The sequence below is a fragment of the Oryzias latipes genome, chromosome 6 (assembly GCF_002234675.1).
Source record: "Oryzias latipes chromosome 6, ASM223467v1".
NCBI classification, from domain to species: Eukaryota; Metazoa; Chordata; class Actinopteri; order Beloniformes; family Adrianichthyidae; genus Oryzias; species Oryzias latipes.
The window spans coordinates 4,528,198-4,553,916 of record NC_019864.2 but is presented as its reverse complement, the minus strand read 5'-3'; the positions used below and the strand labels follow the sequence as shown (position 1 = coordinate 4,553,916).

Genomic DNA, 25,719 nt, shown 5'->3' with positions numbered 1-25,719 from the left:
TGGTGGCTGAATAAATACTTATAAGCCCCATTCCATATTAAGAACAAGTTTGTTCTGTTAGAGGTTTGTTTTTCCACAAAAATGGGTACAGAGCAGTCATAAATGAAGCCAAGTGATTTTCCCTTTAAATACTAGAGAGTAGTGGTAAGATCTTAAGCCTGAGTCAGAACCGAAACTCGGGTTGGGTCGGGCACTAAATGACAATCATTACGTTCGGGTCGGGCTGGGCTTCTCTCTCGCTGACTTTTTTAATAAATATATTGAAATGGCTGCAAAGAAGCTCCTTAGGCGGGCGGCTGTCAAACAGCTCTTTATTAATCCTGTATGTCAGAACGGTTACCGCACGAACCGAAAGGCACAGCCAGCTTCTTCTTACTCAGAGGGAGAACGTTCACCGAACGCACACACACGCACACACACACACAGGTAGACCCCGCCCCCACTATCCCACCAGTCACCAGCCCACCGATGATTGACATACACTGTGGTCCAGCAACTGGCAGAAAGAGGGGGGCGCAGGCCACCCGCAGCTCTGTCCCAATTCTGGGTCGTTACAATATGTTTATAAAAATGTATACTAAAAGAATGTGTGGATACTAAACTAAGGAATACTTGTTATAAATAAATAATTTGGTTAAAACAGAGAAGGCGCTGTAAGGTCATTGCTATATACCTACTACTAAACAAGCGCAGTCGCAGAGCCAGGGCACGCTCTGCGCACGTGTCGTGAATGTAATCTTCCCTCCCCAAGCCCGCAAACACGCACCGCCACGGCTGCAGTATTTCTCCACGTAATGAAGCGAGTGCGCATCAAGATCTCTCTTTCACTCTCTTTGTCTGGCCTCTTATTCTGTGTTCCAGCGTTATTTCGTTGTGCAAATACATTTATCATGATCATAAAAATATGTAGATTATTTTACCTTTAAGAAATCTGGGGGGGGTTCTGCCAAAAATACTATGGGATAAATTGAAATTTTGGGTTTGCTTCGGGCTCGGGCCTGCAAATCAAGTTAATTGGTCGGGTTCTGGCCGGGTTCGGCTTTAATGCCCGCGGGCCTGTGTCGGGTCGGGCTGGATTTTTTAGGTCCGATCTTACCTCTACTTGTAGTGCGAGACTTTGCTAGGTTACTCATGTCTATGATTTGGAATCACAAGGCCTGTTGGCCTAAACTTTAATGTAATTGTAATTTCTGACAACTGCCCTCTTACACTATCTATGTCTTTCCCTGGTATTATCTCTGGAAGCAGGCAGTGGCGATTTAATTCTGTTCTTCTATCGGACACTAATTTTACTAAGTTTATTGAAAAGGAAATAACTTTTTTTATTGACACTAATGTTGATCCACAGATATCATATCTTACACTGTGGGATGCCCTCAAAGCTTACCTACGGGGACAGATTATTTCGTATACTGCTTGCCTGAAGCGCAAAACAAATAGAGAAAGAATTGAGCTCATTCACCAAATTGGACTAATCGATAGACAATATGCCCAAAACAAGTGTCCAGCACTGTACAAGAAACGAGTTGAACTCAAATCCAGATTTGACTTGCTAACTACCCACCAGACTGAGCATCTGCTTCTAAAAAACAGGAGCATGTTCTATAGCTATGGAGATAAGTCTGACAAATTACTAGCCAACCGACTCAAAGATTTTAAAGCAAAACAGGCTATTTCCAAAATACAAGTAGGTCCTGGCCGAACTACAACTGACCTTTCAGAAATGAATGTAACGTTTAAAGAATTCTACACTAAACTTTACACCTCAGAGTCCCATGGGGATGGCAGTGACATTGATAACTTTTTCAGCAATCTTGATATTCCTGCTATTTCAGAGGACTCACGGAAAAAATTGGAAGAACCCATATTGGAGGCAGAAATAGTTGCAGCCATCAAGTCAATGCAGTCAAATAAGTGTCCTGGTCCAGATGGCTTCCCTACAGAATTTTTTAAAAAGTTTTCCAGGTTACTCTCACCGATATTCCGTTCAGTCTTTTTAGAATCTTGCAAATTGGATCGATTACCCCAGTCCTTTACTGAGGCCTGCATTACACTCATTGCAAAGAAAGACAAGGATCCTACAGATTGCACATCATATAGACCCATCTTACTTTTGAATACAGATGCTAAGATCTTGGCAAAAGTCCTAGCTCATAGATTGGAGAGCATTCTTCCTACCATTATTTCCAAGGATCAGACTGGCTTCATCAAAGGAAGACAGGCATACTTTAATATTAGACAGCTCTTCAATATAATTTATTCTGCCCCTGAAGACGTACCTGAATGTGTGATTACTATTGATGCAGAAAAGGCATTCGATCGGGCCGAGTGGCCGTATCTGCTGGCTGCACTGAGAAAATTTGGTTTTGGCCCTGCCTTTAATCTATGGATCAAGTTACTTTATTCTGAGCCCACTGCAAGGATTCGCACTAACTCCCAAATATCAAGCCCCTTTAATCTGTACCGTGGGACCAGACAGGGCTGCCCTTTGAGTCCTATACTCTTCAACTTAGCGATAGAACCTCTTGCTATTGCACTTCGCAGCTGTAAAGACCTATTCGGTATTAGGAGAAGAGGTGTGGAGCACAAAGTCTCCTTATATGCAGATGACATATTGCTCTATGTCTCCAATCCAGCTCAGTCTCTTCCCTCTGCCTTGGCATTGCTCAGTCATTTTGGCAGTTTTTCAGGCTATAAGGTGAATATTAGTAAGAGTGAGCTCTTTCCAGTCAATGAAGCAGCACGGAACCTAGACTTTAATGGTTTCACCCTGAAAGTCGAGCGCAGTAGATTTACTTACCTTGGAGTCACAGTTACCCAAAAATATAAAGATTTATTCAAAGAAAATTTTGCTATTTATCTAAATCAAATAAGAACTGATAGTCCGGCAGTGGTCTTCCCTATCAATGTACTTAGTTGGACGAGTGAACTCTGTTAAAATGATTATACTTCCTAAACTTCTTTATCTTTTCCAAACTCTTCCAATATTCATTACTGGCTCTTTTTTTCAGCAACTAGACTCTCTTATATCTTCCTATATATGGCATGGTAAACGTCCTCGTCTAAATAAAATCTACCTTCAAAAAACTAAAATAGAAGGGGGGCTTGTCCTGCCGAACTTTTGCTTCTATTACTGTGCATCAGTGATGAAAGTCAGGCAAGGAAAAAATCCCTGAACTTTTCTTTGAGCGATATGGCGGGCACAGAGCGAAATTTTGGAAAAATACGTGGTCTTAGATGCATTCTGGTGCATTCTGGCAACTAGTTATTCACTTCTTTATCAAGAAACTAAGACTAATTGGAGCATCATGATTTGTCATTCAAACCCCTAGTTTGACTCTCCATTAAGGACTTGCTGGTCCTAAAAAAGAATTTGGAAAATTGCTCAAAGTAACACAATCCTACAATCTACGCTTTTCCTTAAAGCTGCAAAACATACAATTGCTAAAATATAGTAACATCAAAGCCCCAAATGGCAAAAAGAACACCAGTAACTATGATATTCTATGAAAATACCTCAGTTATTTATACATTATTTCTGCTTTAGAAATGACTGATGTACAACATCCACTTGCACTGTTTTCTCAAACTATAATTACATCAAAATATGGGATCTGCTTTAAACTATAATTCTATAACATAATACATCAATTCTTTAACACCAATACTAAGTAATCTGGGAAATATCAAAACAAACATACAAACTAAACTAAACATTGTAAACATTATTTTTTAAGGGAGTGCGGGTCCAAACCATCAAATACTTATAATTAATGTCAACTATACTGAACTAAATCATGGTAATTAGGAAATACAAATAAATTAGATAGAGAAATGTATTCAAAATAAAAACTGAAACTCAAAACTAAAATTGAAATTATTTCAAAATGTGGTTTTGAGATTATTTTACACAAAAAAGTATTTGACCTACACTACCTTAAAAATCTTTTTTTTTCCAGCCAAGACCACTTCAATTTGTTTTTTATCGTCTTCTCACAACTGAGGTCGTGACCACGCTCAATAATGACGATGCCTGCCATTATTTTAACACAAATTTGATCGCAAACTCTTCAGATGTGTTTGTGAAAGTTTAGCGTGGGTCCGCCAGTTTTGGTCTCTAGGGAAGCGAGTCACGCTGACCACGTGGTGCAGACAGAGCCAATCAGACCCGTCGACGCATCCGAAAGCAACTAAAACGTCCCGTCATTGGTCAATTAGGCCGGGAAGACGGAGAGATGGCCACGACCATAGAGGAAGCGATCTGCGGAGAAATATAGAAAATAAAGCTAAAATTAGCTGATTTCAGACCATTTTTTAATTCGGAAAGCGATTTATCCGTAGAGATCAGGTCTTTATTTCCCGGAAAGTACGTTCGGTTTGCTCAAAAACCCGGATTTCCGGGAATTCCCGGAGGACTTTCATCACTGGTGCATCCAATATAAGAAATATTGTGAATTGGTCTTTCTACCATGACAACTTGGATTGTCCTAACGGGATAACGCTCGAGCTCTGCCAAGACAACAATCTCTCGCCTCTGACCTATGTTGGCTCTGGTTTGCCTTTAAGTTGTATTGCATCTCTTAACAACCCTGTAGTTAAACACACACTGAAGATATGGTCTCAATTTAGAAAACAGTTTGGCCTGCACAGTTTCTCCATTTGGAGTCCTATTGCCATGAATCACCTTTTTAAGCCATCTACTATGGATTCAGGTTTCCTGTGATGGCATCACAGCGGTATCACTCGCTTTAAAGATCTACTTATAGAGGATACCTTTGCCTCATTTGCTCAACTGAAAGAGAAATTTGATCTTTTAAATTCAGATTTTTTTCGTTACCTTCAAGTACGTCATTTCTTTGTTTCTCAACTACCACAATTCTCAACTACCACAGAAACAGAAATAACTGACAAGATTTTTTCACTAGATCCATCCAGGAGGGGTCTTATTTCTATACTATATAACATTATGTTGAACTTTAAATGTTCCTCTGTGGATAAATTTAAGATGGCTTGGGAAAAAGATATGGGCCTTGCTATATCAGATGATACTTGGGTTTCTGCTCTTAAACTGGTAAACTCATCTTCATTTTGTGCTCGACACCAACTAATTCAGTTCAAGGTGGTACATCGGGTCCATATTCCCAGGGTAAAGGTGGCTTCTATGTACCCCACAGTTAGTCCACTATGTACAAGATGTAATCTTACAGATGCCTCTCTGTATCATATGTTCTTTTCATGCCCTCATTTGAATGCATATTGGAGGACAATTTTTGACACAATGTCTCGTGTATTTAACACAAATTTAAAACCAAATCCATTAACAGCCATTTTTGGGGTTGTGGAGGACCAAGCTGTTTCAGGTACTGCCAAAAAACACTGTATAGCCTTTGCATCACTCCTGGCACGACGTGCTATACTGCTTAAATGGAAAGATACCTCTCCCCCGTCTTATTCACAGTGGCTACAGGATATCATGTCCTGTTTAAAACTGGAGAAAATTAGGTGTTCACTCAAAAAGTCTCCTGATATGTTTGAAGAATTATGGGGTCCCTTTTTGAGAACATTTCCAGCTATTTAGTCATATAAGCCTACAGCAGCTTAGCTGCATGTGGTAGCATATAGTACAGGTCATGCGTGATGGAGTGATGGTTTGATTGTGGCAGTGACAGGGAATGGTATGGGTTTTTTTTTGTTGTTTCTTTTTGTTTTCTTTCCTTAGCTTTATTATAAACACTTCTTGTAGTAATTTGTCTTTCAGACTAACAGAACTCTGTAATTGTGTTTGTATAATGTAAAACTCAATAAAAATACTGGGTTTAAAAAAAACATAAATAAACAAAATAAAAATATGTAGATTATTTCAACTTTAAGAAATCTGGCGTTTTTTTCTGTCAAAAATACTATGGGATAAATTGAAATTTCGGGTTTGCTTTGAACTCGGGCCTGCAAATCAAGTTAATTTGTCGGGTTCTGGCCGGGTTCGGCTTTAATGCCCGCGGGCCTGTGTCGGGTCGGGCTGGACTTTTTTTAGGCCCAATCTTACCTCTACTAGAGAGTACAAAGTTATAGATTTTGTCTGTAGCTTCCTTAATTATGTTTTCCCAAAACTGAAGAAGCTGTAATGATGAATTTGGAGACAACATCACTTGATTTATGGGCTGCATGGTCATGTATCAGCAAGGAAAAAAGACAGTATTTAGCAAAACAACAACAAAATATCTTTGGAAAGTTTCTTTGTACAGAAAAGAGCCAGTGAGGAAACAGAAGAGCCTTCAACTTCAAAGAAATCTGCATTTAACAAGACAAAACCAGGATAATTTAAATTTTCATGCCATGTTTATCCACCTGTTTTGTTGCAACCAGCTTTTCTGCTCTTGGTCAATCAAGTTCCTCAACTTGTACAAAGTCAACTTATTTTCTCCTTCTGACTCAGTTTTTTAAATACAAATAAAAAATGCAAATCAAAGGAAAAGACTGCTGCATATTTTATGAGACAGAAGCGCGTCAGACACTAAACTGAATCCTCAGGAGCTGATCGGTGTTAACTGTTTGAGTTACAGTTAGAGTTGATGGAAGTGTCATGAACTCATGTATCAAACATGCATATGACACTGGAAGACAGAAAATGGCCATCCCATAACTAACATAACAATATACAATAACCCACCCAATCAGTCTAACAGAATACAAAGTGTCCATTCTTATTGTCCAGGCCTTTGCCACAAAAGTTGCAAAAAAGACATTTCATTTTCAAAAAGCCAACATAAGATTTTATCTTCAGATAATCAAAACAAATCAGGACATTTCTTTTCTATTACCTCATACAAACAAAGTCTGTGTTTTTCATACAAAGGACAATAAAATAAAAATGAAATTCATCCTCCACCACTGGCAGCTCACAGACCACTCAGTCTTTCCTCCTCTGAACGCCCTTACAGCCCCGTCTATCCACCTGTAGGGGGAGCACTCCTGCTCTGAGTGGAGGATATTTGTCCATCCATCCATCTCCCTCCGCTTATCCAGGACCGGGTCGCGGGGGCAGCAGTCTAAGCAGAGATGCCCAGACTTCCCTCGCCCCAGCCACTTCCTCCAGCTCCTCTGGGGGGACCCTGAGGCGTTCTCAGGCCAACTGACAAGACATAGTCTCTCCAGCGTGTCCTGGGTCTTCCCCGGGGCCTCCGCCCAGTGGGACATGCCCGGAATACCTCTCCAGGGAGACGTCCAGGAGGCATCCGGACTAGATGCCCGAGTCATCTCAACTGACTCCTTTCGATATGGAGGAGCAGCGGTTCTACTCCGAGCTTCTCACCCTATCTCTAAGGGAGCTCCCAGCCCCCCTACGGAGGAAGATCATTTCAGCCGCTTGTATTGGGAACTTGGTTCTTTTTAGGGCTGCACGATATGAGGAAAACTCGCGATATGCGATATTGGTGATTAATATTGCGATAACGATATAATTCGCGGTATATAAACAAATAGCAAAACAACCAAAAACATCATTTCCATTTCACTGAAACAGTTTAAAAATGATACACCAAATGACCCTTGTCGACGTAGGAGTCAAACATCTAACATAAAAGGGCTCATCTGATTGATCAACAACGTAAACGGGTCCTTCCGATTGGTTAAATGCATAAAGGGATTTATTTCATTTGTTCAATATTTCAAGCTGCCATGAGATTGTTTTAGCACATTTAAGGTAACCATTGATTGCGATTTTCACCGTCTTTTGCGGTATGCATATTGAACAGCTTAATGTCGCGATAACGATAAATTTGCGGTATATTGTGCAGGCCTAGTTCTTTTGGTCATGACTTCCAGAGCTCATGACCATAGATGAGTGTTGGAACAAAGATCCACCGGTAGGGCTGTGACGATAACCGCGATGATGACCTCATCACCGCGGTGATGACCCCATCCGACACCGTCACAGCCCTATCCACCGGTCAATTATTCGTTTTTGGCTCAGCTCTCTCTTCCCCACGACGGAACGATACAGCGACCGCATGACTACGGACGCTGCTCCGATCCATCTGTCAATCTCACGCTCCGGTCATCCCTCACTCGTGAACAAGACCCCAAGGTATTTAAACTCCTCCCCCTGGGGCAGGGACACTCCACCCACCCACACAAACTAAATCTTTGTCTTAAGGATCTTTGTCCTCTTTTTAAATTGTACATAACATACGGCTCAGTAAAAAACTTATCCTTAATTTGCAAATAAGTTCGTAATTTTGTTTTTTTCACTTTCCAGTCTTTTTCACAATAATCAACTAAAGTTTCTTTAACATTAACTATTTTACATTACGGAGGACAACATATTACACACGTCTATACACCAGGGATAAATATGAGCTCTATCCCAATCAAAAATTCCTCGTGTAAGTCTCTCTTCAGGTAAAAGTCTGCTCTTCGTTTGATCACAAAGCCCCCCATGTCCCCCTCTATGGCAGCTTTCGTGGTGAACCTGTGTACACCAGGAAGTATCTCATTCTTCTGTTTTGGACCTCATCTCATGACCCCAGACTCCTGCAGCATCAAAGAACACAGATCCCACCATGGCATCGTACGATTGACTAAACGTGTCAAGGCTGAACTCAGGACAGACCTTCATTCTGTTCATCACTGCTCCAAGCTCCTCCCAGCAGAATCTGATAACAGCTGCTTTCCTTCTGAGAACATCGTATTTTGATGAAAAACAAAAACAACATATTTATAAGTATCAGTAAGCATAAGAGTAGTTTTACCCAAATAAAACTGAAAATTACTTTGAGGTACACTAGGCTTTCATAAATGAACTATTTGTGTTTTATCACCATTGATAGTGAGTTTCTATTTATTACACCAATCATTCATTGTTTTTAACATTCCTTGTAATTTTACTTCCTCATCAGCTATCAAAACATCATCTGAATAAAGTAATATGCTTTATTATTATTATAATATTGATACCTACGTTAGCTTTCTTAATTTCTTTAGCTAAATCATTGACATAGATAGCAAAAAGTCATCCAGTCAAATGCTTTTTAAAAATCCACAAAACAAACGAAGGTACTTTTACTGTCTTGCAGTCTAGCTCTCACCGCTGAGGACAAAACATAAATATGGTCAATACACGCTGTATTTCTCCTGAATCCATTCCGCTCCTCTACAAGGACTTGGTTTGTTTCTGGATATTCAGATAACCGATTATTTAGAGTGCTAGAGAAACACCTTCTACACGGTACTCAGACTAATGCCTCTATCATTCAGAGGGACTCTTGAGGGGATTTTGGAACCGGCTTGATTATTGATTTATACCAACTTGATGGTATAAATCCATTTTTAAATCAGAATCTAAAGAGACGATGTAAAGTAGTTAAGAATTTAGGACACTGAAGAACCTGGTTCAACAGTTCATCCACACCAGCAGCTTTATAAAATTGAGTTTTCTCAATGACTTTTAGAACTTCCTCAATTGTAATATCTGGATTTATTTGATCAAAGCAGTTCAGAGAAAGTTTTCTACTACGGTCTTTAAGCAGTTTTTTGGATTTGGACGTATTCAGAAGAAACTGGTCATCAACAGGTGGGAACAACCATTACAGGCAAACAAGTTCTTAGAATCTAACTCCCACTTGTTTAACAGCTGCTCTGTTAGGAAGACAGATTCTCCATAGTCTGTTAGAATCTCATGTGGAATTTACCTTCTACTTTTAGGTCCAAGTTGATTAATTTCCCTCCAAAATAACTGAATGATTATTGCAACTGTAGCTGAAGAGCTTTACCCCTCCTGAAACGTCTTTTAAATAATCTAAACTTTTGATCAAAATCACTCTGACATAGGGTTGTGCCGATGGACGGTGATGGGTGACTGACATCCCGATGGAGAGACCACCATCGTGATGCCACGCCCCCGCCACGTTGCGCGTCGACACCATAAGCCGCGGTTACATGTACAAAATATCTTGATGGGATCAATGGTCGGATTAGAATCCAACCGTGTACATGGGCCCAGAAAAATGTTTTTAGAATATAAAAACGTTCACTAAAGTCACACTTTCCGTCGGAATAAATCATTCGCACATGCGCAGTAGGGTTTGAAAACCGGAGGGAATATAAATTCCGCCGAGCGGCTTTTTTCCCCCAAACTTTATTGAATGTAACAATTCAATACAAAACAATGTTAAACAGCGCCGAGCGGCTATATACATTGACATGTCAGCTCGGTAAAATACGAGATGATCTTCTAAACGTGCTTTTAATAATGTTACGGTTATTATGAAACACCTGTTCGCTCATCATTTGAATTTTAATCCGTGAGGTCAGTGCTTTTTCTGTACGGAGCCAGGATTAGCAGTATGCTAACACGGGCTAACAACATTAGCTTTGGGTGGTGCTGCTTGCTGGCTGCACGTAAACATGTAAGAATAACATCAGCCTTTATTTAGTCGGGACACGACTGGAAACACAAATCCACGTGATTGTTTGAATGTTTTCTAAGGACTGAGCGACATTTCTGCTTTGAAGCTCAAACCGCTGTGTGTGCTGACGATCCGAGCTGTGCTCTGACACACACTTTTAGACCCGGTTCTGAGTTCGGTTGCTTGTACCCCTAGAGCTGCGGGACGGATCGCAGTCTTAAATCTCCCACATACCGCTCATGTAACAAAGCACCCCCCCCCCCTTCCCCTCAAACACAAAGCTGTAAGTCCGCGCTCCGCCGGTCCACTTGACTAGTGAAGTGCGGGTGCGGACTACTTCTTTTCTATTTTGTTTGTAACTTTTTTTGTTAAAGTCACTTCCCTCAATTTATACTGGATCATCGTGGATTAGTCATTAGTTGGGAAATAAAATGACAAAAAAACGAAAAGCAGTTATATAAGAACGAAAAATGTAAATACCCCCCCCCCCCCCCCCGACGATGTCATCGTCCATCCCGATGGTTGACAGCAAACATCGTCAACGGCCAATTTAAGGGACATCGCCCAACCCTACTCTGACAGTTTTTAAACACAGTAAGAAGATCTCTTTTCAGGCCATTTCTTTATATTTTAAATACTTTTTCCAGTATCGGTTGTTTAGTTTGACATATTCCTTTATTTCTTTTATAGTTCGTTTTTTTTATCCATTTCTTTGTATAAACCTTTACAAAACCAATCCTAACAATGGTTCAGATGTTCCTGTGTTTGTTTACCTTCCCTCAGCTGAAGACCAATTTCACGTTGAGACTCACAACAGACTTCTGACTCCAGAAAATAAACAGGCATTTTTCTGACTGGCTTTTTATTTTAGAAACCAATTTCCATTTTATTTATAACGTTTGTTTCAATGGTTTGAAATCACATAAAAAGCACTGAACTAGGGTTGGGCGATGTCCCCTAAATTGGCCGTTGACGATGTCTGCTGTCAACCATCGGGATGGACGATGATATCGTCGTGGGGGGGGGGGCTATTTTTAATTTATCTGTCTTATATAATTGCTATTCGTTATTTTACTTTATATTACTTTAGTATTTTATTTCCCATATAATGACTCATCCGCGATGATCCAGTATAAACTGAGGGAAGTGACTTTAACAAAAAAAAGTAACAAACAAAATAGAAAAGAAGTGGTCCGCTCCCGCACTTAACTAGTCAAGAGGACCGGCGGAGCGCAGACTTACAGCTTTGTGTTTGAGGGGAAGGGTGCTTTGTTACATGAGCGCTATGTGTGGGAGATTTAGGACTGCGATCCGTCCCGCAGCTCTAGGGGAACGGGCTACCAAACTCAGAACCAGGTCTAAAAGTGTGTGTCTGAGCACAGCTCGGATCGTCAGCGCACACACACAGCGGCGGTGTGAGCTTCAAAGCAGAAATGTCGCTCAGTCCTTAGAAACCGTTCAAACAATCACGTGGATTTGTGTTTTGAGTCGTGTCCCGACTAAATAAAGGCTGATGTTATTCCCACATGTTTACATGCAGCCAAGATGCAGATTGCAGCGCCACCCAAGCTAATGTTGTTAGCCCGTGTTAGCAAACTGCTAATGATCCTGGCTTCTTTCCGGCTCCGCTCTTCATCAGAAAAAGCGCTGACCACACGGATTAAAACAGGCGACCAGGTGTTTCATAATAATCGTAACATTATTAAAAGCACGTTTAGAAGATCGTCTCGTATATTACTGAGCTGACATGTCAATGTATATAGCCGCTCGGTGGAAGTCATATCCTCAGTCATTCCGGTTTTTCAAACCCTACTGCGCATGTGCGAATGATTTAGTCCGACCGAAAGTGTGACCCATGTGAACGTTTGTTATATTCTGAAAACATTTTTCTGGGACCATATACACAGTTGGATTCTAATACGACCATTGATCAGATCAAGATATTTTGCACATGTAACCGCGGCTTAAGGTGTCTACTCGCAGCGGGCGGGGGCGTGGCATCACGATGGTGTCTCTACATCGGGATGTCAGTCACCCATCACGATGGACGATGACATCGTCCATCGGCACAACCCTACACTGAATGATCAGGGACTTAACTTCTGTCATTAATTAGGTTCATCAGATCAGACTCGTTGCTTTTTACCAGCTCCAAAGGGGGGAGGACTTTAATTTCAACACACTCATTTAAACCAGTGTGCGGGATGACAATGTAGTCCACCACAGCTTTACCCTTAAAGGACATAGAGGTGAAGCCATCATTCTCTGGATTTACCCTCCCATTCCAAACACAACATTTAGAATCTTTCAGAAAGTTTGATTGTTTGATGGTGTGTCTAACACAACTCTAGAGGGAATATCATCCTATGCGACTATTCAAGTATACAGAAACAGAATCAGCATCAGATGCATAGATGAGTGAAATGCATTGCGCCCCCAGGCAGAGATTTCAGGGGACAGTAGCATGAGATTACTAGAAAGGAAAATTGTGACAAACCGTAAAGACAGGATCCCATCATAAGTTTGATCAATTCTCATAGAAAAACTCTCCAAAAGCGTATTTTTCACAAGTACTCCTACTCCCCCAGGTGCTTTAACAGCTTTTCTGTCCAATCCAGGTAAAGCCATCCAGCTCCGGTATTAAATTATATAGATGAGTCCATTTAAAGAAATAATATCAGGCTCTAACGACATGAGAACTTGCTCTTAGTTCATAGTTCTTCAGCGTCCAGCCGTTCACATTCCAGTGAACTGAAACACATTCAGTCCTTACAGGCTGAGATTGTCTCATCACACTCCTGCCCCACGCTGCTGTTTGGGAACGTTTCATCGATCGCCCATTTCAAGCCACATAGTAGTCTTTGACCATCGGGATCTAAAGGGTGAGCAGGTTTGTCTCCATGTGTCGCTCCGCGTGAAACTTTGCAGACGACACCTAAACTCTCCTGTAGTTTTCATGATGTTTAAACTTTGACTTCAAACAAAGGACAGCCCCTTTATCCTCTACGGAGGCGAGCTGCACTTTCACCAGCCCAGGGTGCCGTCCTCTAGGCCAGTGGTCCCCAACCTTTTTAGCGCCACGGCCCGGTCTGACGTCACACAAAGTTTTCACGGACCGGTCTTTTATTTTTTCTTTTAATAAACTTTCTTGCACATTTTTCAATTTAACGGACCGGTCTTTAAGACGTTGGCGGAGGATTACTGTAGCAACACCACGCAGAAGGAGGAACAGATACGTAACAACACATACCCCGAGCTTTAATTTTGACACGCGTGCTACAACATCGCACAGGAGTCATCATCCTCTCCCCTTCCCACACTCATGGTGCAAAAAAGAAGTAGTGTCTATTGGCTGGTGCTTTTCCCCTTGGCGTAGAAACTTTCCAAAGACGTTTGTGTTTTACTCATTTTGGTAGTTCCTGGGTTTTCATTTTACCGGTAATCTATCACGTGACCGAGAAGAGCGTCTTGGCCTGCGTTAATGGTGACATAGACGGATGTGACAGAGAATCGGGCAATTTTTCAAAATAAAACATCTTTCAGATTCCGATATAAATAAACCGGAGCTAAAGTATGTTATTTATTATTTCTGTGCGGCCCGGTACAAAATGACCCACGGACCGGTACCGGTCCCCGGCCCAGGGGTTGGGGACCACTGCTCTGGGCCTCACGCGCTCCGTGGTCACCAGCTTTGGCGCCTGGTCTCCATCCGCTTGAGGCAGCCCAACAATAAACCAGTGACACGTGTGGGTCAAAAGGTTTTTTTCTCTGTTCCTGATTTTAGATTCACTATCGTCCATCCTGGAACTCATGATTGAAAGTTCCAGATCCAGATTATTGCACATTTCCGTCACCAGCTCACTTTTAAATACAGCTTTTCCATAAAAAAAAAAGAGTTTTCTAAGCTTTTTATCTCCATCTGTGTTTCAATGTTTTTTTGCATGTTGTCTGTTTTTGTCTGCATTTGATCGCTTTTATCACGGAGAGCTCTCACTTCATAGAGGAAAGCGTGCTCACTGTCGGAGTCATTCTTACGATGACGTGTTATCGGCCATTGCTTCGCTCCAAACACCTTCAAGTTCACCAATATCCAGACACGACGGACCAACAACGCTCGCAATTTACAAAGTATTCACAAAAACTTTGATAACAAAAATATTTGAGAAAATGTAAACTGTGCAGGTGAAGCCAGACACACTTCTGCAGCCGTGTAGGAGTGTGCGCATGGAAAGGAATTTGCCCTAATGTCTGCTGCCATTCAAAAACTGTACAGTCCCCCCTTAATTAAAATTAAGTAACACTTAATTTTCTATATTCTATAGAACTGAATATTTTTATGATGGGAATAGAGCTGTGAAAGAAAAAGTCTGAAGCTAGATATGACATGTCGCACCACGACGAGGGCTAGTAAACAGTAGAAAGAGAAGAAGAAGCCCCTTCCTGCTTGTTAAGTGTGAACACAGTCTGATAAACACGGGTTCCAGAATGTGTGTTAAGTGTGTTCTTGAATGCGTGTGGCATGCAGCCTCTCACCTTCTCACAGCTGTTCCCCGGCTTCATGCTCCGGCTGTCATCATCGTACTGCTCCACGGTTATGGCCACAGCCGGACCCAGACACGCAGAGTCCAGAACCACATGTCCAAACTGCTCATCTGCTCCCAACTCCAAGTTCTGCTGGCCCGCAAACTGGCTGTTGTGGGGGGTCCCTAAAGGGGGAGCTGCAGCTCCAGACTCCTCCTCAGCTTTCACCGCTTTAGCGGCTGTCGTTTCGGTTTTGTCCTTCTTACTTTTTCCACAGACGACCTCCTTCTTGACCGTAGGAAGTGTGCGTGAGTTTTTGCTGCTCTTGTCACCTCCTTTGGTCAGTAAGGAGGTGGGGCTCTGGGGTGGAGGGTCTACAGGGGCCCGGCCCTGAACTTCCCTCTTGGCTCCATCAGACACCAGGAACTTGCTGCCATCCTTGGAGCTTTTCACGCGCTTTGATCTGGATTTGCCATCTTTACAATGCATCGCAGCTGAGGGACTGACAAACTTAATGTTGTTGGGTAAAGCAGCCACAGCCCCAGAGGGGGCTGCTGCGGCCCCTCCCTCCTTATTTATTGACATTTCAAGCTTGTCCTTCTCCAAGTCGGCCTCCAGGTCAATGATCAGATTCCCAACGCCAATGTCCCACTCATCACCGCTGTCGTACGTGTCCACCGCACTGGAGTCCACACTTTTCCCACCTGGAGGGCTGCTCCGGCAGGACATCTTATTTGGAGCGTCCTGGTGATGCGGGGGCCACAGGAGGGCTGCCTTCCTCCAGCTGTGGGGGGCCTCCTCAGGGCTGCAGCGAACACCTCCCCACCACCTCCCACATCGCTCCTGGACACAGAAAAGACAGACACATAAGGGGACGGGACATCTCCAAAAGCAGGTTCTCAGATGAGGATGACACATCTTCTTAACCCACCTCACAATAGGAACAAAAAAGTACCGTAATGTGTAGATATTTCAACATGTACCGGTACTTTAATTTCAACTGAAAACGGGAAAAACAACTAAATGTTCGATATTAAAAATTCAAACTTTTAAATAACACGACTTTATGACTACAGCTGCTTCTGTGAAAACTAAATGAAATGGAGAACAGGTTTTAGGCAGTTAACAGGATTTCTTTTAGGAAAATTAATTCCTCACTTTCCTCCCCTAAACCTTGAAGACCAACTCTATGATAATGGTGTCTTTGCTGTTTTTAACATGTTCTTTAGGCATTATTCTGAGGATGGAAAGGGTGTTTAAAGAAAATTAAGACTAAAATGGTGTTTTTGAGTATTTCTTCATTCAAACAATTGTGAATCAGGAACAGAGGAAAAGTGCAGTTTGACCAAGCTTGTAGTTGTTACGTACAAACTGCAATCAGCAGAGCAAAGACCCCCCAGGTCCGCTGACTGACGTACAGTGAGGCAAAGAAGGATTTGAAAACCCTGTGATTCCACATAGAAATCATGGAGGAGGGGCTGACATTATCATCATAGGTGCCTGTTCACTGTGGAAGACATCGTCTAAAGAAAAACCTGGAAATCACATTGCAGGATTTTTTTAAATCATTTATTTGTATGCTCCTGCTGCAAATAAATGTTTGAACCTCTGAAAAAGGCACTGTTCATTTTTTGGTAAAGTAGCTTTTATTTGCGATTCCACGTGTCAATTGTTTTTCACCAGGTTGGCAAACACTGGAGGGAGGATTTTGGCCCATTCCTCCATATAGATCTCCTCTAGATCAGTCAGGTTTCTGGGCAGTCGATGAGAAACACGGAGTCGGAGCTTCCTCCAAAGATTTTCTATTGGATTGAGGTCTGGAGACTGGCTAGGCCACTCCAGAACATTGATATGCTTCTTACGGAGCCACTCCTTGGTTCTCTTGGCTGTTTGCTTCGGGTCATTGTCATCATGGAAGACCCCGCCAGGACCCATGGTTAATGCTCTGAGGGAAGGAGGTTGTTCCCCAACATCTCACAATGCATGGTCCCAGTCATCCTCTCCTTAATACAGGACTGTCCCATTTGCAGAAAAACACCACCGAAAACGACAGTTTTGTTTAGTTTGGCTATAAACGACATGTAGTATTCCTCCACTTATTCGTGTTTCACTATACTTGGTTTCACGCATTTGCTGATTTTCGTAGGTCACGTGACTTCTCCAGTTCACAAAAATTCAGACAACTCAAGACGCTTGTATGAGACTTTTGCGTCGGAAGCATTGACTGTGGAAAACACAACCCCTCCCTTCTCGTGCTCCCAAATAGGAAATACCATTGCTTCCTTGAGTCACTGTATCTATGGCATCTACTATTGCCATTGCCATGGATACGATGACTCAGAGCGACTCGGACCAATCACTGTCGATTGGTTTCAACATGTCGATTCATCAGCATCAGCAAGCAATGGTGAGGGATTTTGCCTTATTTCGCGAGAGCCTGAGGTAAGGTATTTTTATGGGTGACATCACACCTCGATTCGTCCATTGATTTTACAGTCTATGGTCTACAAAGGTGGTGCAGGGGAACATCAATGCGGGGAGCAGAGAGGAAGAGCACACTGGCTTCCTGGGCGGCTGCTAAGGAATATTTCACAGCGGGTTCCACCGGTTCCTGATTCACTATAACCAAAGTTTGTGTCGCTGCATGGAGAAATGACATCTGCTGACTCAGAAACAGCCGGAAAATCTCCTGATACTCTAAAGAAGAAAATCATGGAGAATAATGACCATCCAGATGAATGATGGATGGATGAAAGCATCCTCTTCTGGAAGACGGTGACCTCTCACACTTAACTGATGAAGAAGAACGGACTCCTGGTTGTAAGGCACAGAGAGGCACTCCTCATGTGTTACACAGTAAACTACAGTACAGCCTATTGACCTGAATACTAAAACTCTTTATGTTGTACAATCTTCCAATGTTCTTCTCCGTTTATGTGGAATCTGCATATTTGCAGGAGTCTCTGGGGGTGGAGGGGGCAGTTCTCTGCATTTGCGGGTGTCTCTGGTCCTACTACGGGGGGGGGGGGGGATACTGTAATCATAATTAAAAGACCACTGGGAACAATTAGAAAACAGATCAAAAGTTGAGTGAAGTGGGACTTTAAATGCACACTGCAAGTTTTCCTCTGGCACGCCATTTTTCCCCCTTTTCCTTTCTGTGCAGCCCTGTTTGTAGGTCAACTGTTCACGCTGTAAACCATGACTCTCAGCGCTCAGACGCCCACGTTCCTCCTCTGTTGGCTTTGAGGAGAGAGAAGGTGAAGTTCTCACTTTCCTCTGCTTGTGTCTTCATGGTCAGTTTTCTGGACAATCTAAGCTCCTGTGGAGGTTTGTTTCCTTGTGTCTGATTGACGTGACCTTTGTGGGTCGGAGCGCCGCCTGCTGCAGATAAAGAGAAGTGTCCAGGTGTGCTCTGTGGCGACTGAAGCAGCTGCTTCAGCTGAAACAGGGAGACAAGCATGGAAAGGTCTCTTCTGGTCCAACAGCTTCCTATTTTCCTTGTCAAACCTAACCATCACGTCTTCCTCGATCTTGGTAGTTGACAGAAAACTGTGCTGTGGGTGGTGCACTCCACTTCACTTTCAGGTGAAGCACCTGGTTCACATGGGAGTTACCTTGTCTCAACAGGTGCTGGCCCATCCCAGGGGCCAGGTGTGCACCTCCCAACGCCGCTGCCACTTGCTTGCCCCGCTCAGGGTGGAGGTGATGCTGCCACCATCCGCCTACTCCTCACCTGGACAGAGGAGCAACAGGAGAGGAGTCCAGATTTATGGAAGAAGCAACAACGGCAAACCGCAGGTCCAAACCCAGCAGTCTGTCAGAAAACATCACTGCAGGAAAACACAAGGATCAACCAACAAGGGCGTCTTCCTACTTGATGAGCAGGCCCGGTTTAGGTCTGACAAGCTGAGCCCACAGGCCCGGTTTAGGTCTGACAAGCTGAGCCCACAGGCCCGGTTTAGGTCTGACAAGCTGAGCCCACAGGCCCGGTGAGAACTGAGCCCACAGACCTGGTTCGAGTCTTTGCAACTGACCCTGCAGGCCCGTTTCAGATGTGTGCGGGTGACCCATCAAGCCTGGTTTCCATCTATGAAGCTGACTCTGCAGGCCCAGATTATCGCAGTGAGGTTGATCCAGGTTCGGGGCTGTGCAGCTGACCCCTGACCCTCTAGTCACCACGCAAACCTCGCCTGATGCAAAACCTGTATACTCTGTATGCTTTAGTGACCAGAACCGGCACTACTAGGTCGGCGAGAACGGTTCTGGTTCACTGAAAGAGCACATGTAACCCAAATGTTGTTGCTCGGACGAATCCATGCCATCTGGTTCAGGCTGGAGGGCGAGTAAGCAGCTGCTAAGGCGTCGGTTAGCACGAAGCTAACAGGCTGGCAGCGAACTCCTGCGAGGTTCTAGCTGCAGAACACGAACACAACACTCGAGTCTGCTTTCATGAACTCAGACAGCGTGGAATTTTCTGCGTGGGTTCTCTGGTTTTCCAAATAACGATTCGAGGCCCACCGTGGCCCGCTGCAAGGCTAACAAGATCCATTATCGGACAGAAGCGGTTTGCTTCGAAATTGTCAAATTTCCACTTTTTTTTTTTTTTTTGCACCAACTTGAAGAAAGACGCAGACTACCGTCGTGTTCCGGACAGTGTTTCCACCGAACCACAGCACTGATGCTGAACCCAGAAAAGCCGAACCTGTTGGTGGCTGGGATGGACCGAGCATGACACCATCATTCACGCGCGTTGTTTTGACTGGACACATCAGCATCGCTGCCAACTGCAGCCACCGACGGACACCCTCGGTACCGGAACCGGCGGGACGTTTAACCCCACACAGGAGTCCGAACCTAGAGGACGTGGAACAGCCTCACGCGGACACCAAAACAAGCCCTAAAGAGGTCATGGGGGTCCTACGTGGGGGGTCCTACACAAACACAGCACCGTGCACAGGTGAAAGCAGGCGTCCAGAAGGACAACGGTCGCCTAAAACACGGCGAGGGTTCGATTCCTGCGGCTGAGGTGCAGGCAGCATGATGTCCGATAATGGACGCATGCAACCTCTAGACAAAGACAACAGCTAGCCTGTTATGCTAATCCGGGAGCATTTGGAACCGATCCCCACGTTGTGGAATATAATTCATCTACGGTTAGACGGAGAACAGTCGCCGTGATCCGTCCAGAACGGAAGGCGTCCTGCCGTCTCCTCACCTCGTTTGCTGTCCCGTTCAGACCCGCGTTCGTGTGCGCTCCATGACAGGCTGGCAGCAGCGCGTCGCAGCGGCAGCGTGCTCCCGCACAGCACCGCTGCCTCCCGGTCACGTCCCTCACTAACTCCCGCTCAACCCTCCCGGCTCAGAGAGCACTGGGCCGGCGGCAGGTGTTCCATGAGGGAGGAAAACATCCCCGGGATTCCCGGTCAGCGGTATTCCGGTCCACAGACGCGCTCCAGTACCGCAGGGCTAAATGGCTGTAGGGGGGGGTCACAGCAGCCAAAACCCGGATCGCTGGATTTAGTGGATCCGGATTGCCCTAACTGGATTAAGTCCATTCCAGGGACTCTTCTCCGGGGTACTGGAGAGGCCCAGAGGCGGTCCTGGGCATTTTGGCGCCCAAGGCGAAACACTGGACCCCCCCCCCCCCCTCCCTTATTTATTCCAAAACTCCGCTCCCAAGAGCTCAAACAAAAGAACAAAATATGTTATTTATGTTACTTTATCAAAAATAGAGTCTCGCCCTGTAACTGGAAGGTCGTGGGTTCAAACCCAGGCCGAGTCATACCAAAGACTGATGGCACCCAATGCCCCCCTGCTTGACACTCAGCATTAATGGGGGGGTTTTGGGGGTTAAACCACGGAATGCCTCCTGAGCGCGGCTGTGTCTGCAGCTCACCGCTCCCCCAGGGGACGTGTCAAATGCGGAGAACCAATGTCGCACACCTAGGTGTGTGACAGATGGTGGGACTTTAACTTATATAGGGCGGCAGTGGACACATTGGAAGAACTTTGAGCGTCTAAAACAGTGCAGATAAATCTATCCAATCCATTATTATTATTATACAGTTGAATTTCCAATACAGATATAGTGTGTAAGTTAGTGCACACTTAACACACATCAGTTTGGGTTTTCTCTATAAAGGCTGGCTACCTCATGTTAAAAATCGCCACATCTGGTGTTTTTTTATTCTAGACATGAAAGCAGAGGTGCGAATTCTGAATAAATTAATTCCTGGAGTCTTCATTGGTTTGGTGAACGGACGTGAATGGAAACAAAAAAGACATTTTCTTATGTTACGTGTGCTAAAGTATCACATAAAAATAAATTTAAAAAAAAGATGCATTTCATTTGGATGGCAGGAGAGCATGGATGAAATCCACCAAAAAGCTAATTAACAAGACTAGGCTAATTAAAGGAAAGTGGTGGATAAAGAACAGAGGAAAGCCGTTGTGGTGGATGTGGCAGTGCCAAGAGATGGAAACATCAGGAAGAAGGAACATGAGAGACTTGCCTGGAAAGTGAAGGTGACAGTGGTGACTGTGGTAATTGGAGCACTCGGGGCAGTAACCCCCAAGCTGGAGGAGTGGCTACAACAGATACCTGGAAAGACCTCAGACCTCTCAGTCCAGAAAAGCGCAGTGCTAGGAACAGCTAAGATACTGCAGGACCCTCAAGCTCTCAGGCCTCTGGTAGAGGACCCGAGCTTGGAGGAGAAACCACCTGCAGAAGGGTGAGAGGGGCGTTTCTTTTAAATATATATATTAGGGCTGCACAATACGAGGAAAACTCATATACTGCCATATTAGCGATCAATATTGTGATGACGATGTTTCTTGTGATAAATGAACAAACAGCAAAACAACTAAATACATCATATCTATTTCACTGCAACAGTTTAATTTAAATGAGAGTCAACATAACTTCAATTATACTCCAAATGGCCCTCATCTACGTAGGAGGCAAACATCTAACATAAAAGGACTCCATCTGATTGGTCAATGATGTAAAGGACTCCATCCAATTGGTCAGATGCATAAAGAGATTTATTTGATTTGTGAAATAGTTCAAGTTGCCATGAGATTGTTTTATTTATTATTGTTTAATTTTTTTAAATTATATTTAAGGTCACCATTTTCTTTTACTTCTCCTGTCCAACAGCTGAGCACACAGATAGGAGCTGAAGGCCTTAAAGGTCACCATTGATCGCAATTTCCAACGACGGCATGTGTATTGCACAGCTTAATACTGTAGTAACAATAAATTTGTGATTTATTGTGAAGACTAATAGATAGATAGATAGATAGATAGATAGATAGATAGATAGATAGATAGATAGATAGATAGATAGATAGATAGATAGATAGATAGATAGATAGATAGATAGATAGATAGATAGATAGATAGATAGATAGATAGATAGATAGATAGAGACAGAGAGAGAGAGATTATATATGCTTAGACATATATTGATTGTTATGGTTGATTCTTCAGATACTGAGAACATTGAGATTTGGACAGAACACTCAAGGATAACTGTAGGAGCCCTATTGAGAAACATGTCCTGTGGGTGTCGCTGTTTTCATGTTTTGCTGTCAATTATAAATTGGTTGATGATCTGACCACACACAGGTGTGCATGAGCCAGATGGAGAAATGGTTTTTGACCGCTTGTGCGGGAAATGAAGCAAAAGAGTAGTCCAATCCGTTCAGTAGTGTAAATAAATAAAAGAAACAAAGTAATGCAAAGTTGATCGGAGTGAAAGACTCATTTTTCTTCGTCGTATATGGAAACGACAGCCCTCTTGGCGCGTCAAGCAACTCTGGCGTCGCACATCTCAGTGTATCAAAGGAGCTAGAACTTAGTTAAATAGTTTCTAGGCCTTTAGCTCCTACAATAACAAAAAGCTGCTGAAATGTAAGCTGGACACAGAAGAAAATTGTAATGTTATAACTGCGAAAAATCACTGTTCTTGAGGTTGACAGCAAAATGAGCACAAGTAAAATGAAACAAAGTTCCGTGTTTTGGCCACAAGGTGGCAGCATTGAGCAAGAAATTGCTCATCTGTGAGGACAAAAGTCAAAACTCAAAACATTGACTTCGAAACCACTCAGGAAGATGTGAGCACTACAGTTAAAGGTGCTAGATGCTTGATACTAGACTTATTTCATAGAGTATATGATGTTTGAAGAGAGCAAGAAATTTTTAAAGACTATAATGATTTTTTTACTTAATTCTAAGTCTTTTTTCCCCTCTGCTGTCAGTTGCTATGGTGACAAACAAATTTCCCACGTGTGGGATCAATAAATTATCTCTGATTCTGATTCTGATTTTTTTCATGGTCTTGGTTGTTTCACAGGTCAGCATCTCATCCAAAAAAACCTCACAGTCAGACCAGATGTACATACACCTGGAAGGATTCCTGTAGCCCTGGCAGTAAAAGAGTAGTAAAAGAACTGTGGAAAACATAGAAGTTTTTACAAGGCAGACAGAGCCAACAGAGTGGCTAGACAGTATGGTCACTATGGTCACAGCCAAGAAAATATGCATGTGCATCGATCCAAAAGACAGAGCGATAAAATGAGAACATATCCATTGCTCACTGTGGAAAAGGTAATTTTGCTAATCTGTGTTAGACGCCCATCAGGGATTTTGGCAGATCAATCTGGATGAGGAAAGCTCAAGGCTCTGTACATTTAACACCCATTGGATGTTGCAGGTTCCTACAGCTACTTTTCAGCATCTCATCAATTCCTGAACTCTGTCAAAGAACATTTTGACATATTTCTATGTCGAGTGGAACCCCTGTTTTTTTTACGGATCTTTCTGTGTCTGTCTCTGATGATAGTTTTCAGGTGTGGTGCCGGACAGGGGTGGATTCTGATTGGACCAGAGCTGATGGAGGCAGCCTTTAAGTCACGTAGTGTACTGCAGCCTGTCATCAGCTCAGCGCTCCACTCCACTCCTGCTCTGTATTGTGTAGATTAGTGTGCTTTATTGTATAGTGTGGAGTTTTTGGTTCATGTTTACTCTACTTACCTGCATTTGTGTCAATCTCTCCTATAACTAATAAGTTATTACTGCACATTGCAATAAATATTTCACATATCAATGGTTGTAAGTAGTGATAGGCAGATAAAGCTTCATGAATCATTGAAGCCTTTCGTCCAATTGGTTCACTCCCGTGCAATGTTTCATAAAGCTTCATTTGCTCTAGAAGGACATCTAGTGTACATAAGAAAATATCAGTTAAATATGGCATTTCTACAACCGAGTTTCGGGGCCAGTTTACAAACAAACATTTTTTTTTTTAAATGACGACTGAAGTTGTAAATTTACGAGAAAGAAAGTCATAACTGTTAAATTACGAAATTTTAAGTCGTAAATTTACTAGAAAAAAACGTATAGATTAACGAGGAAAAAAGTTTTCTGTTTATCTGAGCCTAGCTTGAAGATGAAATATGTGGAGCCTTTTGTGAAGCTTTATTTCCGGATAGGTTTAAAAAACAAAGAGATTCTGAACCTTTTGGAGACTCAAAATCAGATTATTCTCAGTGTAGGGGTTCAGTGTCCGTAAAGCTGAGTTTCATGTGTGAAATAAGGAGCTCAGAGACACGTTTGGGTGTAGAGGACCTCTGCAGCCTTTTCTTTTCATTCACATAACCTGAAGTTCATTTGTCACCTTATATCATGAACCTGTCACCCGAACATCAATGTGTAAACAGTGTTACATACACCCCCTCCTCCAGATGAAACGTCCCATTTCAACATAAAACAATAAAGAGGAATGAAAATAGTCTGTTATATTAGCATTGGAACGTTGAAAACGCCGGAAAGTGCTGCTTCTCCTCAGATGGAAACGTCACACAAACATAGAGATTTGGTCTTTGGTGGAGGAAGAAAGGATTCAGGTGGACAGCTGCAGGGACACCGACGTCTTCATCAACAGCTGCAGAGATCATGCAGACCACCCATCAATAAATAAAACATTAATAAATCGTTAATCAAACAAATGAGCTTCCAGACATTTGAAACATTATCAATAAAGATTCAGCTCACTTGTTTAACTAAGTTTAGTCGGTCTGATCTGCTGCTGCACGGCATTCACTTGCTGCTCTGTAGTGTATGCTCACTCCCACTTTAATCTCATAAAATTGATTTTTTTTCTCGTAAATCCACGATTTCAATACTTGTAATTTTACTATTATCTTTTTTGGTCTGTTTCCTGTTTTATTTTGAAAGGCTTCCTGTTTTGTCATGCTATTGAGTTTTTGAGTATTACTTCCTGGTTCCAATCTCTCCTAATCATGTTCACCTGTGTCTTGTCAGTCCTGTTTGGTACTAAGTCTTGTCTCTGCCTTCCTCTTGTGCTGGTCCATACCGCTTTCTCCCTGCCGGTCTTCTGCCCTGTTTAGCTGGTTAGCCCACAGTGAGTTTTTGTTTCCCTGCTTAGCAGCGCCTTTTGTTTAAGAATGAACCCCTTTGCCCTGGAACCGTGTGCCTCCCGTCTCTGCATTTTGGGTCCTGCATGTTCATCAAGCCTCGAACCTGACATGTAATCTCGTTCTTTGGAACAGACCAAACACTTGACCTTTAAAAAGTAAATAAAATAAAATAATAACAATAATAAACATGTACAGCGAAAGGTGTATACTTTGTTGCGTCGTCACATTTGTGTAGGCTATTAATACAAATGATGTGTCTTTCCCTTATTAGGTGAAATCTAAGTGACTCTTTTTCAGAAGGGGCCTTACCACCGCAGAGGGGAAGACACCTGTCAGAAGAGACCAACTC

The 25,719-nt window shown here is 43.0% G+C and overlaps 1 protein-coding gene across 8 annotated transcripts in view; it reads right to left on the bottom strand.

Annotated features, from left to right (window-relative positions):
- The window catches only part of LOC101169179 (zinc finger protein 609), a 39,053-nt gene extending 18,625 nt beyond the window's left edge, over nucleotides 1–20,428 (bottom strand). For 4 of the 8 annotated variants that reach the window (XM_023955515.1, XM_023955514.1, XM_023955513.1 and 1 more), the window contains exons 1-3: nucleotides 20,143–20,427; nucleotides 18,542–18,660; nucleotides 14,937–15,767 (exon numbers count right to left, since the gene is read on the bottom strand). In XM_023955515.1, coding sequence (XP_023811283.1) covers nucleotides 14,937–15,653 — 717 coding nt within the window. In that variant the 5' untranslated portion in view covers nucleotides 15,654–15,767; nucleotides 18,542–18,660; nucleotides 20,143–20,427. Of the gene's footprint in view, nucleotides 1–14,936; nucleotides 15,768–18,541; nucleotides 18,661–19,629; nucleotides 20,075–20,142 lie in introns of those variants that run through there. The other 4 variants (XM_023955509.1, XM_023955512.1, XM_023955510.1 and 1 more) reach the window with 3 other exon arrangements.
- Between the last annotated feature and the right edge of the window lie 5,291 nt (nucleotides 20,429–25,719).